The 15,539-nt window shown below is 34.7% G+C and overlaps 1 protein-coding gene across 3 annotated transcripts in view; it reads left to right on the plus strand.

Annotated features, from left to right (window-relative positions):
- The first annotated feature begins 1,018 nt into the window (after window positions 1–1,018).
- The window catches only part of LOC113110152 (myosin-IIIb), a 34,736-nt gene continuing 20,215 nt past the window's right edge, over window positions 1,019–15,539 (plus strand). For 2 of the 3 annotated variants that reach the window (XM_026274178.1, XM_026274179.1), the window contains exons 1-5: window positions 1,020–1,273; window positions 7,142–7,244; window positions 7,390–7,546; window positions 10,123–10,225; window positions 11,850–11,975. In XM_026274178.1, coding sequence (XP_026129963.1) covers window positions 1,226–1,273; window positions 7,142–7,244; window positions 7,390–7,546; window positions 10,123–10,225; window positions 11,850–11,975 — 537 coding nt within the window. In that variant the 5' untranslated portion in view covers window positions 1,020–1,225. Of the gene's footprint in view, window positions 1,274–7,141; window positions 7,245–7,389; window positions 7,547–10,122; window positions 10,226–11,849; window positions 11,976–15,539 lie in introns of all 3 variants that reach the window. The other variant, XM_026274180.1, reaches the window with a different exon arrangement.

Raw genomic sequence — 15,539 nt, forward strand, 5'->3', positions numbered from 1 at the left:
CAGACCTGTTCTGTGCATTGATAGGGACGGAGCAGTGCGAAACACCATCTAAAGACAAAAAGTTGGTTTTGCTTTCACAGTCACTGGGCAACAGACACTCTCTGATCATCTAAACTATCAATAGAGCTCGGTGATCACCCTTAGAAACCATACAGCCATCCATGAATGGGAGCAGTACCAGTGCAGGGAGGCTGATAATCACCCAGACAACTGGGACAGAATGCTTTTAATGTGTACAATGACAAGGCAAGACAACACAACCATTAACGTATGCCTGTGTCATCAATTATTATTATGTTTGATGTTGTTGTAGCCCCCAAGACGATATAAATTGACTTTGAAATCAGATCAAAAGTCATGCACCTTTTTGTGAAAAATATTGATTAGTTCTAGTCTTTGGAGCTCTTAAAAGAGTTTTTGGATCATATTGTAAGCAATTTTGTATTGTAAAATAAGAATAATCAATATTATATTATTAATATTTTGCATAGGAATGGATATTGAAAACGAAGCCTATTTTGTTTTTACATCGAATTGTGTTGCTATTTTCATTATTTCAAGACAATCAAGTAAACTAAACGTGACTTTAAATATACAAAAAACTAATTTGATAATTTTTTTAATTCGTTTGTTTCATTTAGTTTAATCTTGATTTACTAAAATAAAACAAAAAATAAAATGAAAACTAATAAAAAATTATATAGATGTATTTAAAAAATGAAAACGAATAAATAATGTAATACAAAATTACTAAAACTGTAACGAAGTTCAAATGAAAAAAAAAAAAAAAACTACAATTTTAAGTTAAAATGAAATAGGAAAACCAATAAAATTGAAAAAAACAATAACTAAAGCTGGAGAATAATATAACAAATAAAATGAATAAAAATTAGAAACAAAAAGGAAAATATAAAAATAATTTACCTAAAAAAATAAAATAAAATAAAAATATATATAAAACATGCACTCAGTGTTCATTTAATAGACATGAAAAAAAAAAAGTCCAGATATAGTCTTTTGATTCTGGTGTTAAATATGAGCTGGACATGTTTTGGTTCTCTTGTATCTTGACTCACCCAAGTTTCACTTCTGTGGCCCTGTCCCGTGACACTAGCGTTTATTTTACCACAACACTAAGAGTCTGATATGTTGTATCCATTTGTCCCGCAGTGGTGAGAGCGGCGCGGGTAAAACAGAGAGCACCAAACTGCTGCTGAGACACATCATGGAGCTGTGCAAGGCCAACTCACAGCTGGAGCAGCAGATCCTGCAGGTACGGCCCGCCAGATGCGTCTGCATTTGAATACAGCCACCAGGTTTGCACAGATTAGGACTGCAATGAAACATGATTTAGCAGCTGCATTCTAGTGGTCGGGTGTTTGATTTGCATACAGGAAGATGAAACTGCTCCTCACCCTCATGTGTGTGTGTGTTAAAGTCACATGTGTGGTTTCTGAGATATTCAAATGGTGTATATGGGGTGTGTTTAATTTGTTTGTTGTTATGTGTTTTTGGGAATGGCTTAAAGAGCCCATAAAGTCAAACTTGGACTTTTGTGGCTTTTAGTCTGTGTCTATTAGTGTTGAGGTCTTAAAAAGTCTGAACTTGCCCTTACACAAATTACGGCCTTAAAAGGGTCTTAAATTAGAGCAGAAAGTCTTAAATTCATAGTTATTGCATTAAATGTTGCATGCACTGCAAAAAAGTGAATCTCTTCCTTAGAATTTTGGTTCTTCTTTCTAATAGTCTTGTTCTAAGTGTTGTTTTCTCAGAAATTGCACAAAATTACATGAGTTTATGGTTACAACAAGAAAAACAAATGTCTTGTTTTTCCTTTGAATTATGTTTTTTTTTTTATTTTATGTTGTTAGTTTTAATCATAAACTCTATCTTGACAGATTTCTCAGGGTTGGCCAATTTTTTTTTTTTGAGGTTTAATAACATTTGCACAGTTAAACAGGACAATACTATGGAAGTACATCACTTTTACTTTTCATCAGAAGGTACAGTGAAAGGGAGTTTTACCACTCTTTTACACAACATAAAGAAAGCCTGCATCTTAATGCTAGTGTAAACCTAAAAGATTTAGGAAATATACGCATGCAAAACCTTTTTCTTCTAGTAAAATTCCTAACAAAATTGATTACCCATCTTGCAGTTATCCAATCAAATGCATTTTAGAATGAGAACGCCCACTTATTATTCAATAATAATAATAAATAGCAGATCAAGCTGTTTTTTGCATTTACATTTAGTCATTTAGAAGACACTTTTATTTTACATTTATTTACATTTACATTTATTCATTTAGCAGACGCTTTTATCCAAAGCGACTTACAGATGAAGACAGTGGAAGCAATCAAAAACAACAAAAAGAGCATGATATATAAGTGCTATAACAAGTCTCAGTTAGGTTAACACAGTACACGTAGCATGGGATTTTAACTAATATAATAAATAAAAAGAAAACAGATAGAATAAAAGAAAAGAGCAAGCTAGTTAGAGGTCTTTACACATACACACACACATACATATAAAATTGTATAATAAATGAAAAGAACATAGAATACAAAAATATTAGAAAGGTAGTTAGATTTTTTAAGGAATAGAATTAGAATAGTGAGTGTTAAAGTTAGAGGGTCAACAAAAAAAAACACTTGATATGTTTGTTTGTATTATGTATAGGCATATTACATTATGTATTTTAAATGTGTTGTTCGAAACAATCATGTAATTTCTTGGTTTCGATATTTTATTTGAGCCAATTATTATTGCCTCATCGTTAGTTTATATTTAAATAGTCATACTAAAGCATGTTTTTCATTTAGATTGATCACTAAAAAATATCCGTTTACTTGATTACCAAAATAATAATTAGTCACAGCCCTAAATTAGTTAAAATGTTTCTAAATACAACTGCATTGTTTGTGCAAGTATCTGTATTTTGTCTCCTCCTCATGAGATAAGTGGAGTGTCACATGCTGTCAATGATAGTGGTGATATAGCTCATAATTTTCCAAGTGTATGACACAGCTTTCATGATTCAGGTCAACCATGTATTCATAAAAAAGAAAGCAATAACTTTGTCAAAGTATCCTTTCAAATGTTCAAGTTGCCGCAGTTATTGCAAGATAAACTCTGCCCTGCCCCCAGAAAAAAAATTCAGCCTCAGGTTTTTTTTTTTTTTTTTTTTTATCCCTTTGTGCAAGTCTGTTAGCTTAATAGCACACATAGCAAGTGATTAAAAAAAATTCTATATATAATAAATAAAAAGAAGTCCGATAAAATAAAAAAATAGAGCAAGCTAGTGTTAGAGGCCTTCTTGCTTTTGTAAATTGTATAATAAATAAAAGGAAAATAATACAAAAGGAAAAAAGAAGCTAGTGTTAGTTTTTTTTTCTCTTTAATACGTCCCTCTTAAACTTGGTATAAAAATACTCAAGCGGTGTCTGAAAATATGCGGGTGTGACAGCAGTATTTTTTAGCATCTGTCTGTAATTTGAGGTCTCTGGTTGGTTTGAGGAACAGATGTGCATGGTAGAAGTTATTTCTGCTTGTTACTTCCTGGTTGGGTGTAGTGTTATGATTTGATAGCAGTTGGCATCGTATTATCTTCCACTATCTGACCCACTCAGATCTGTAATCATAGCTGGTAACCAATACCATAAAACATTTTCCCATGCTGTTATGTTCACGCTGAAAGTCATCATCAGATCTGATGAAATGAGAAAGTTGGTAAAGTTGTAAATGACAATGCATTTTTGAGCGAGCTCACTTCTGGAAGCCCCTGATGGTTGGTTATTTGGAAAAGCAATATTTATTGACACCTGATGGGTTGTTCTTACTACTTATTGTAATTGCTGCAGTTTTACTTCTGCTGCTGTAGGTTCGTCGTTTATTTTCAGAAGTTTTTTTTTTTTTAGCAGAGTTCGAAATAAAGTATCATTTTTTTTTTCACCTGGAGTGTTTAGTTTCATATGCAGTTTAACAGTAGATCGACTTTGCATATGTTTACAAAGATCTACTTTTATAAACAAATTAGTGTTTTGATTGTGGGAAGGTTAAGCTGCGCAGTTTCTCAAATGTGAATAGAGACATTAACACAATGTTTATATTAATGTTCTATAAATGTAGATTATTAGATTATTTCTATAAAAAGGTATTCTTCCACCAAACAATGTAGTTCCTCAGAAACAGTTTTGGTTCCAACAAATGGTTGCCAAGCAACACACAAACGTAAACAAAGGTGTATGTTTGTAGAGTAATTTAGAACAGATTCAAACGTGGCTCAACCAATCAGAATCAAGGACCGGAACTCTCAGATTTTAAGTTAAAACCTTTCATCTTAAGGCTTTCACATTTGCGTTATTTGAACATTTATAACTATTTTGGGAACTATTAAAGGTTTTTGCATATTGTTAGTGCGCCGAACATTGAGATCATTGTGACGTAAAAAAAAAATATTTGCACAACATTGGGAAAATGTTTTAGTGGTTGATCAATATATTACCATTACTGATATTTGACGTAGAATTTGAGTGAGTGGGACTTTTATTTTGACAACTTTCAGTAAACACACATTTAATTGAATTTCTAATAAACATTTTAATCTTACAAACTTCTACTAAAGTATACATCTGTTTGTTAGATGTATTGTTTTTCTGATGAAGTTTCATGAAATGTTCATACTTGTACTAAAACATAAGGGTGTTCCATTTAACATTTACGTTTGAGCACTTCTTAAAGGTGAAGCATGTCTTTCTTGCATCACTACTCCCTGCAAATGTAACAAAAACTAGTTTTTAAACCGGTTTTCCCGAACACTTCATCCGTCAGACATCAGTCGGACAAATACATAGTCCCACTTTAAACTCTCACCATCAGTTAAGGCAAGATGTTGACATGTCCAAAGTGTTTCCAAACCTTTACAAAACTGTGTGAACATTTTCTAACAACTGGAGCAAAGATTGCCAACTTCCTGTGCAAATGGGGGTCATGCAGTGCTAATGCATTGCTTTAGAGAGTCAAGTTCACTTCCTAAACTTCTCAGATATCTGTCTGAACTCCCCCAGACATCTGAGAATCTAAGAAGTGACCAAAACTCTCTAAAGCATTGCTTAAGCCAGACCGCTTCACCCACTGGTGTGACTCAGGGAAATCTTGCTGTTATATTACCCAATCAAGACGTGATGCTTTGACTCCCATTTTCGAATGAAGTTGAATCAACCTTTGCTCCATGTGACTTCTTTCTTTTTTTTTCTTTTTTTTTAAACTTCCGTATAACACATTTCAACATCCTGTTCCTACGATGTGTGATTTGCTTTAAACTCTGAGACTGTTATCTTGAAGAAAGCTTTCTGCTGTCACACTGTTCAGTATGTTTGCATAGAGAAGTGAGCACCTTCGTTCTTGCCCTCTGAAGTGGAATAACTGGTTTTAGGATCCCTCAAACAAAGACGAGATTCAGCAGTCCAGATTCCCTGTTTCTTTTTGCTCTCTTTCTTGTTGGTTCAAAGCTAAAATTGTCAATATAGTTCCTTATTGTTCAGAGGCTACTCTTTCTAGCTCTGTAATTGGTCATTAATAAATCAAATGGCATTTATTCAAAAGGCATTCATAAAATTGGTCTAAATGGGCAATAAAATTAACAAAAACAAATGAGTCAATAGTTGACATTCTGCTATAAATCTACAAATTATTATAGTAGACTGAGCACAGTTTAAAAGATTGTTTCTCTCTAGCAACAATTCATGGCACATTATTCACCTTATATTTATTTCCAGTTTTTGTGTAGATGAGCTGAAAGTCAGCATTCATGATGATCCTTATAAATATTTAGTTATTTGTTTTGTAAATGTTAATTAATGTGTGTTTATATTTAAAATCAGATTAAGTTTTGAATACACTCTTAAAAAAAAAAGGTGCTTCACAATGCCGTAGAAGAACCTTTTTGTCTAAATGGTTCTTTAAAGAACTTTTAACATCTAAAGAACCTTTCTGTTTTCTTTGTAGAGAAAGAAGGTTCTTCAGATTATAAAAAAGGTTAGAAAGAGATGGTTTCTTTTAAAGAATCTTTGACTGAATGGTTCCAAAATGGAACCAAAAATGGTTCTTCTATGCCATCGCTTGAAGAACCTTTAGAAGCATCTTTATATTTAAGAGTGTCTAAGACAAAACTACAGAATGTCACATTTTATTATTAGCGGTTTCTGGTTTTCCCAAATAAAAAGGACCGCACTTTCAGAGTTCATGTCACTATTGATGTGAGCATAAGTATAGAGTTGAACTTAAAGCAGATGTAAAAGATTGAAGTCTGTAGAGTCTTGGTCTTATCCTTTGAAATGCTTTTCCCAGTCTCTAATTCAGCCAATTCCAACTGTTGCTTGTTTTGGGGAGTTTCTGTATTTAGGCTCCTCTTGAGCTGGTGAAATTAAAGTTCAATCTGATTAAATCTGGAGATTGATTTGGACAATCTAAGACTTTCGATTTCTTTCCTCTGATAAAGTGGTTGACTGAACTGGCAGGGTGTTTAGGGTAAATGGTGGTTTGTGTGTGTTTTTCTCGAATACAAGACTCAAAATGCAGAAGCAATGGATAATGCACTAACTGACACATTCCCTGCTTTTAATATCTGAAGAATTAATGCAACAGGACACTTAGAAAGATCTGTGAGTCAACTGTTTTAATACTTATGCTCCCATCAGATAGTGGGATGAACTCTAAAACTGATGATCTTCTTAGCTGGTAAAACCTCTCTGTGTTGAATGACCCAATAATAAAATGTGACATTCTGTAGTTTTGTCTCATATTAGTTTTTTCAATCATATTTGCAGATTACTAGACTACAATGCAAGCAGAGCAAGTTTGTCTTTACTGTCCCAATACTTATGGAGGCACTTTTTTATACATGTATAATAGCTATATATGTATGTATATGTATATTTGTGTGAATGTAAATAATGAAGTTTAATAAGAAAACAAATGATAGTGAACAAACTGATGTTGTGACCAAAGCACATCACAGTTATCTCAACCAGCTTTGTATTGCATTCTGGGATGCTGTTTAAAAGCAAAGCTTTAAGAAAAGTTAAAAACGTTAAGATTCTGCTTAACATGATTGCGTCTGGTTGTGTCTGAAAAGGTGAATCCGCTTCTCGAGGCCTTTGGAAATGCTCAGACGGTGATGAATGACAACAGCAGTCGCTTCGGGAAATACATCCAGCTTCGCTTCCAGAACTCTTCAGGTTTGTTTACCACAGACAATAAAGATAACGCTATTCCCACTAACTGTAATGGATCATATAAGTCTCACTGGGTGTGTTTCTAGAGCAATAAATCAATTCACTGTTCTCTGATTGAACTTTAACCTCCGTTTCTGTGTTTTTGTAGTCAAAGGGGCCAAAATCAACGAGTACCTCCTGGAGAAATCCCGTGTGGTTCATCAGGACGAGGGAGAGCAGAACTTCCACATCTTCTACTTCATGTTAGCCGGCATCTCGAAGGAGGATAAAGAGATATACGGCCTCCTGGACCCAACACGCTACCGGTGAGTCATCAGTGATGTCATGAGCTTTTGAAACCGGATCAGCAACATTGTTCACGGTGCATGTCATAGATTAGCATCTCACCCGTGCAGTTTATTGGAGGTGTGTCACACGACGCCTCCTACAGAACTATTTGTGGCACGGACGTCATGTTTCTTAATACGGCATTTCATTGTGTAAAAGGTCAATACAAAACATTGTCAGGTGATGCAAAGATCTGATTGGTTGAGACGAATTCGAAAACACTCAAGGTTGTGCGGTACAGTGATTTTAACAAGTTCACAAGAGCACACAAGGCTTGAGTTACATATTCTATTTAATAAAAATATTTAAACTTTTTTTTACAATAGTAACCTAATATTGTAAAAAAAAGTTTAAATATTTTTATTTTTTTTACATTTTACGTACAACAACATACCAGGGTCAATTTTTCTGGGTCAAAATTGGTCTTCGGTGGTGGCTGACCGACATGGTCATCCACACACAGCAAAGAGTACCCTAGTACTCACATGATCCCAATATTGACAATAAATGTTACATTTAAAATAAATACAAAGAAACCGTTTGTGTTTTTTTTTTTTTTTTTTTTTTTTTTTTTTTTTTTTTTCTTATCCTATTTATTAATGAAAAAATGATCACTGTCATCCTTTCTTGCCCTCTTTGCATAAAAAGTGTGATTTTCCACGACTGGCTTACATAGTTTAGAAAGATAAAATCCTTTTTTGATAGACCTGATAATTACTTTAGTATAATCATATAAATTAAAAAGTAGCATTAAAAACGTAGCATTAAAAGGTGTAATAGTGTAATTTTTTACCATATAAAATGTAAGAAAATTAGCAGCTAGCTAGCAACAGCTTGCTTTGTGCTTTGATCTAGTTTCATCTCACTCCAGTCTAACTTTAAATGATTTTATAGGTTATTTACTACACATTGTCATAGGCCTATTTATTAATGCTAAATGGGGTAAGCACACTTACTTTCTCATTACAGATCTGTATGTTCTTCTAAGAATTAATGATTTGTCATATACTGATATACTGATTTGTTATATAATGATTTGTCCAGGGTTTTTTTCCCTCTCATGTTTTTGTAATGTCTGGGAAGCTGAAATGCGCAAGCATCAACAGAAACATTTATTAGCTGAACCCTATTTTTTACGTGCCATTTATAGCAAGCCATATTACAGATGATATTACAGATGCTTTGTCAGATTTAAGTTGAAGCGCATGCCGAACCGTGTGTGGTTGAACCGAACATTTTTTTTTTTTTGCGACCCGTGCCACCCCATAACCACAATAATCAATCGGTTACAGACAGACCTAAAACAATCATGCCAAAGCAGACGGATATTAGTAGATATCATCACACTGGCACCCGCGTCTAAATCAGTTGTATGGTCTGGTTTTCAGTCTAAAACAGTTGCGTCAAGTATAAATGTCTCGTCTGTTTTGGGAGGTGCGTGCGCAGTCCTCCGTCACTCCGTCACTCCGTCAGTAGCCTGCTTCACTCACAAAACCCAATTACAGATCAAATATGGCTTTGGCGGGACAAAAAATCATTTTGGCGGCTGCCCAAAAATTTTCAATGTAGGAAAAACCCTGCATACCTAATTAGTATTGGAAACTGTCATTTTAATTTCATACTATTAAATATTTCTGATCTTTCTGTTTTCATCTTTATTTTAGAAAAACTTTAACTTTAAGTTTTTTACATCTTAGTAGTTTGTTTTTGTTTATATATATTGAAGTCTATTATTTTAATTTGTTTATATATAATCTTTATAATTTGAATTGATTACATTTAAGTGGAACTAAATTAAAATAGGAAATATAAATATTGCCTTAGCAACTAGCTGAAATAAGTTTATTTCCGTAATTTCAAGAAACGAAAATGGTTTTATGGTTTTAACTTTAGTTTCAGTTTTCGTTTTATTTAGCTATAATAATCCTAGTTCGAAATCAGATTGAACTCTATTGGTTTCTATGCAATTCACCAAAAATTAACACTGAATAAAGATACTAAAGAATCAAGCAAAACCATAACACCTTTATTACAGGTTGTCAGAGACGAAAATATATAAAAATTTAAATTATGAACTCTTATACAGTTATATAGCATTAATCGTATTATATAGAATTAATAGTATTTAATAATATATTTAATAGCTATTTGTATTTGTGTTAAAGGGCCTCATTTTTTGTTTTTTATGTCTGTTTTTCAAACCCTTTTGAGGGTAAAATGTTTTTTTTTAGTCTTCCGAATCCACTGCCAAGGAGAATATGCTTTTTCTTCATATTTTCCAAAAAAAACAAAAAAAATTTTTTGGATCCCAGCTACACTATTGTACTGAGTCTTTAATTTCAAATACATATCCTGTTTGATGTATTTGATATTTATATCTTTGACAAGCTACAATAGTGCTTTTTTTTTTTTTTACCTGTTTAACTCATTACACAACTGTAGTCACCAAATATAGTCTTTTGTCTTTTCAAAGCACATTTGTTTGTGTATCAAAACTTATAAATCATATTCCTGGAAACCTAGCAGTAACATTACATCTTTTTGCTCTTGTCAGTTGTTTGAATGGCAGGTTTGGGCAGGAAGACATGGTTCAGGCCTGGCGTGTGAAATATGCTGAAGTGTGTAACGCCATGGACATGGTGGGATTTGAGGAGCAGGTAAGAACAAAGCCTTTTTGTTTGTGTCCTGTGGTTTGAAAAGCTTTTGTATGAATTTTTTCATACAACACTACAGTAGCATAAAGTTAGAAAACCTAACAGCATTTGTAATGTATTTGTTCAGTTTTTGTTTATAGACCAGGTTTTCCACAGATCTTACATAACATTTGCCCCTTCCACAAATTAAGGCCTTTCTCAAATGCGTAATTTTCTACAAAGCCCCTCCTTCTGACAAGCGCAGTCTGCTCTGATTGGCTAGCTGACTCAGTGCGTTGTGATTGGCCGAACACCCCAAGCACTCATCTGAAATGTAACGCCCCTTAGTATAATCGTGAGCTTCATCTTTCAAAATAAATGTAATGATAGTTAATAATGTCCTTAGTTTAACCATCAATTCAAGCTTGAAAGGGGAACAGAATCGCGTGACAGACACAGTGATGAAGCTCAAATGTGTTTGCAGAACAAAAGCCATGGACGGTTAAGACAGCTGACTCCACTGTGTGACCCTGTCTCTCTCTCTCTCTCTCTCACACACACACACACACACGATATGCAAAACTCTACATTTGACAGTCAATAGCCAACACTTAAACTTATAACACAAGATACTTAAAGAAGCTGATTCAGAAGTGCCAGACTGTCGTAGCAAAGTCAGAATGACCTCCTCCTCTTAGGTTCACAAAACGCTCGTCCATAAAATTCATTGCTGTTCTGTTGTAAGTAATCTTAACGATTCCTAAATGCATCTACTTTTGGAAGAACAAATAAAGTACTTTTGTTTTCTCCTTGATACACACACATCTCCCTGACGTGACTGCTTCAACACTAACTGTGTTACTGAAACCACTGCGTCTTTCTTTGCATCAACATTTGGGTTGCATTACACAAGTAGATGTGTGGGGCGTGTTTAAACGAGGCATTTTTGGGGGGCGTGGCAGAGTCTTAACTTTGATAAAGAATATCTCTTTGTATTTGAATCTTTAGTCTTTGCAGCTTCAGGGATCCTATCTATGCATATGCATCTATGATTCTCGGTTTGTGCATAGATAACACTGCAAAAGGGCATTATATGACCCCTTTAAATTGGCATTAAATGGTGCATCCACTTTAAAACATTAATATTTGCCTTAGTATTTTTTATTTGTTTTCCAGTGCAAACATTTAAATCTCCTAAAGTCAAGATACAGTTACTGAAAATGCAAAATGAAGACATGAAGTCTTGTTTTCTGAGAAATTGATCAAAATGAAGTGAGTTTGTGCTTAAAATGAAAACAAATATGGGGAATTAAATTTTATTTTCTCTTTGAATTAAGTAGATTTTTTTTTTTTTTCTATTGGCGGATATTTGTTCTCGTTTTAATCAAAAGTTTCTTCATTCATTGATCAATTTATCATAAAACCTATAGTTTTGCTTCTCTTTCTATATTCTTGTGGTTTTGGGCAGAGAGATTTATATATATATATATATTTGGAGATCCAAAACATGATGGAGATCTGAAACTTCAAAGCATTTATAATACAAGACGTTGCGAGACATATTGTATGCCTTTCCTTAAATGTTCTTTACTTGGTCTTAAAGTTACCTGCAGAAACCCTGATAGACATTTACATTTCTGGTTTGTAGGAAAAGGTGGACATGATGACCATTCTAGCTGGCATTCTGTCTTTGGGGAACATCACCTTTGAGACAACAGACAGTGATGCTCTGAAGGTGTCTGAGGCATCACGCGGTTGGTTAAAAGCTACTGCGGTGAGTTTCCTGTTTGTTTCTAAAAGATGTTTGTGGTAGCACAACTGTCGCAATTCACAGGTCCACTTGACATGCAGCAGTGCATGCGACAGCTCTTAACCATTGTGAAAAGTTTTTATAACACCAAACTTTAAGATGTGTGAAAGAAAGAAAAAGTAAAATTTAGCAGAACATGCGGTGTAAATATATATGGTTAACCTGTTTTTTTATTAACACTTACACTTATACATGTAGCATGTGCTTTTATCCAAAGCGACTTCAGGCTATACATTTGTTGCCAGTATGTGTGCTCCCTGGGAATTGAACACACAACCTTTTGCGCTGCTAATGAAATGCTCTACCACCGAGCCACAGGAACATGAGCATAATGTGTTGTTCATTAACATGTGAGCATCTCATTATCCATCGGTGCTTTTAGCATCTCAGTGCAGCTCGGTTCATTTAGTGGTTTATAACATGCTTTTGGGAATGCTACGCACCAATCCTAAACTTGTAATGAAAAGTGCTTATAAACCGGCTGTTGCCTGCCAGAATTTTTAATTTAGGACCGCTGTAAATATTAGCACTGCTGTACTATAAAATAAAAATGTATTTTATTGTATTTATTTTACAGCGAAATGTTACAATAGTAATATTTATTTTTGTTGAATATTTTTTTTAAATAAAAATAACATCAATAATAATAAAAATAATTATTTTTATTTTAAATTAAATATTACAATATTAATATTTTATTGTATATAAAAAGAGAATTAGTATAATTGTTATTATTAAAATGTATTATGCATTTATTTTACTGTGAAATATTACAACAGTAATTTAGTTTGTTGAATATTTTTATAAATAATAATGATAATAACATGTATAATGTTATTTGTAATAACAATGACAATAATAATAATATTATTATTAATAATAAGAAGAAGAAATTGTGAAGCTCCACCTCCCATGTAGTGCTGCTAGACTTGCCCTTTATAGTTTGAACTAATGGAGTGGGCATTGACACAAACATTAAAAGCGTGTTCAAAGAGAAACTAACTAAAAGACGTAAACAAGACCTGTGATACTGGAGACACGGGTGTCGCGTCCAGCAGGGTGAGAAGTGTCGGTCATCAGGAGAATAATACTGACATGCAAGTACTTGACTGTCATCAGAACGAAGATTCTCAACCCGATGTGGTCCTTCTACTATTGCCCCTTTCACACTGCACGTCAGACCCGCAATATTTCCGGAACATTGGCGGGTTGCCTTCTGTGTGAAAGCAACCACGTCCCGGAATTGATTACCGAATTGAACCTGGGTCGGCGACCTAGTAACATTGCGGGGTTCGACCCGGGACGAGCGCTGTCTGAACAAAAGCCAGATCTAATTCAGTGTCGAAGTGATGACACGCGTAATCTCGCGACTCTTTTACCGGGTGTTTTGAAGGAAGATCAACATTCGCGACGAAAACATATGTGCAAACTGTAATGAAGCAGAGATCAGTTAGTTCCTCACTTTCCGCGCTGACGTCGAGACCGTTTGCTTGCTTCAGTGAAAGTATAACGTGCCTAGCGTTTTCGACTCGTACATTACACATCACGCGCTGATGTCACGTGTCGGGTAATCACTGGCAGTGTGAAAGTTCACAATCTAGCGACAAGGGACCAATTGCAGGAACACTTTACCCCTGTATTTGCCGGAATGGCAGTGTGAAAGGGGCTCACGTCACTGAAAGCACCCAAGACAAGAGGGACCTACATAATCTGGAACCAACAGAACCCAGATATACACCCAGATATGGACCCGAACAAGGTGAATGAACAGAGAAGAAACGAAACATTGAAGCAAGGAAATGGCTAGCAGACACTGAATTAGCACAGATCAAAGCTAGTGTCATCAAGTGCGTCCAACAGCAAATGCAAAAGCCAGAGAAAGCTAGTACTGTGGATAAAGAGCCAAGCGGGAGTTCCCTGGAGAAGAACTTGCTGGAGATCAACCACTGAACATCACATAGCTCCACATACTTGAGTATGCAACAGCAGTTATTGCAAGAGAGATGAGGGATAGTCCCAAGTAATACATCATCAGAAAGATGAATAAATAATCTTTCCATTGATGTATGGTTTGTTAGAAGGACAGTATTTCATCACTGAGATGCAACTATTTAAAAAAATCTGGAAACGGAGGGTGCAAATAGGCTGAGCAGGTGAAAATAGTGCATTTGATCAGGTGTTACATCACACGTCTCCGTAATGACACACATTTGAGGAGCTCTGCTGAACGACACAAACTGAACTAATATTATTGCTAAGTAATGGTTTGTTCACAACACTAACAGCAAACCACATGCAGCAGTAATAGTGACTCTCAGATTAGAAAGCCCACACACACACAGCGGCCTGCTGTTTAATCAGGTGAATTACAGCCTGTGTGCACACAAAGAAACTCTTTTAAGGGCCAACTGAAGGAGGTGTGGATCCGCCTACATCTGGCCTTTTACGATAAGAGCCCGAATGCACAGAAAGCCCAGAAGTGCCTATGTTTAGACTCTATTAGGTCATATTATGCGTATGGGGCAGTTAATACTAGAACCTGACGCAGGATGATTTCCGTATATCAAATCCACTGCGGTGGACTTTAACTTATGGACCGGATCGGACACATTAGATTCGATGTGTCTTTTGTTGTACAAGTGTATACGTGTCCACAAACAGCTTCCAGAGTCGAAACGCACAAATTAGCTTGACCTTTCCTGAGTGACATTTACGTCTTGGTTACATTCGGCGTGTCTTTGTTCTGTTTGAAATGGCAGGGGCTGTTTCTTTTCTGTGGTTTTTTTTCATCAATTCATTCCTTACAAAGAATCTTGACACTAACCTCGGGAAAGTTTGCATGTTTTGGGAGAGACTAGCTCTGGACCATTTGAAGTAAAAAAAAAACAAAAAGAAAAAAAAATTATTAAACATGCAATTTTTCTGTGCATGTTTGTAGGGGTGCACAATTAGGCCAGAATTATGGGACTACTTCAATATGGCTATAAATATTTATAATAATACTTCAAGCTCAATTTTCTTATTTTTCAGTAAAATTATTATTATTATTATTATTTTATTCATATTATATTTTCATATTAATATTGCTTATTTTGTTTTTAAATATATATATTTTGGATTTTAATTAGTAATAATATTATTTAATAATATTATTGTAAAAACCTTACAGTGAAAGTGAAAGTGAAGTGACATTCAGCCAAGTATGGTGACCCATACTCAGAATTTGTGCTCTGCATTTAACCCATCCGAAATGCACACACACAGAGCAGTGAACACACACACACACTGTGAACACACACCCGGAGCAGTGGGCAGCCATTTATGCTGCGTTTCATCTGTTAACGTTAATGTATTGATATATTTTTACGTCGTTTATTAACCTCTATTAATATTAGTTAATAAAACCGTTCATATAAATGTAAGTTCACAGTACATCAATGTTAACGGATACAACTTTAGTACAATATCAGCTCTCGGATGCATACAAATTATCTTAATTTGTGTTGAAGATGAGCAAAGGTCTTACCG

Source organism: Carassius auratus, chromosome 10 (genome assembly GCF_003368295.1).
Source record: "Carassius auratus strain Wakin chromosome 10, ASM336829v1, whole genome shotgun sequence".
Taxonomy (NCBI): domain Eukaryota; kingdom Metazoa; phylum Chordata; class Actinopteri; order Cypriniformes; family Cyprinidae; genus Carassius; species Carassius auratus.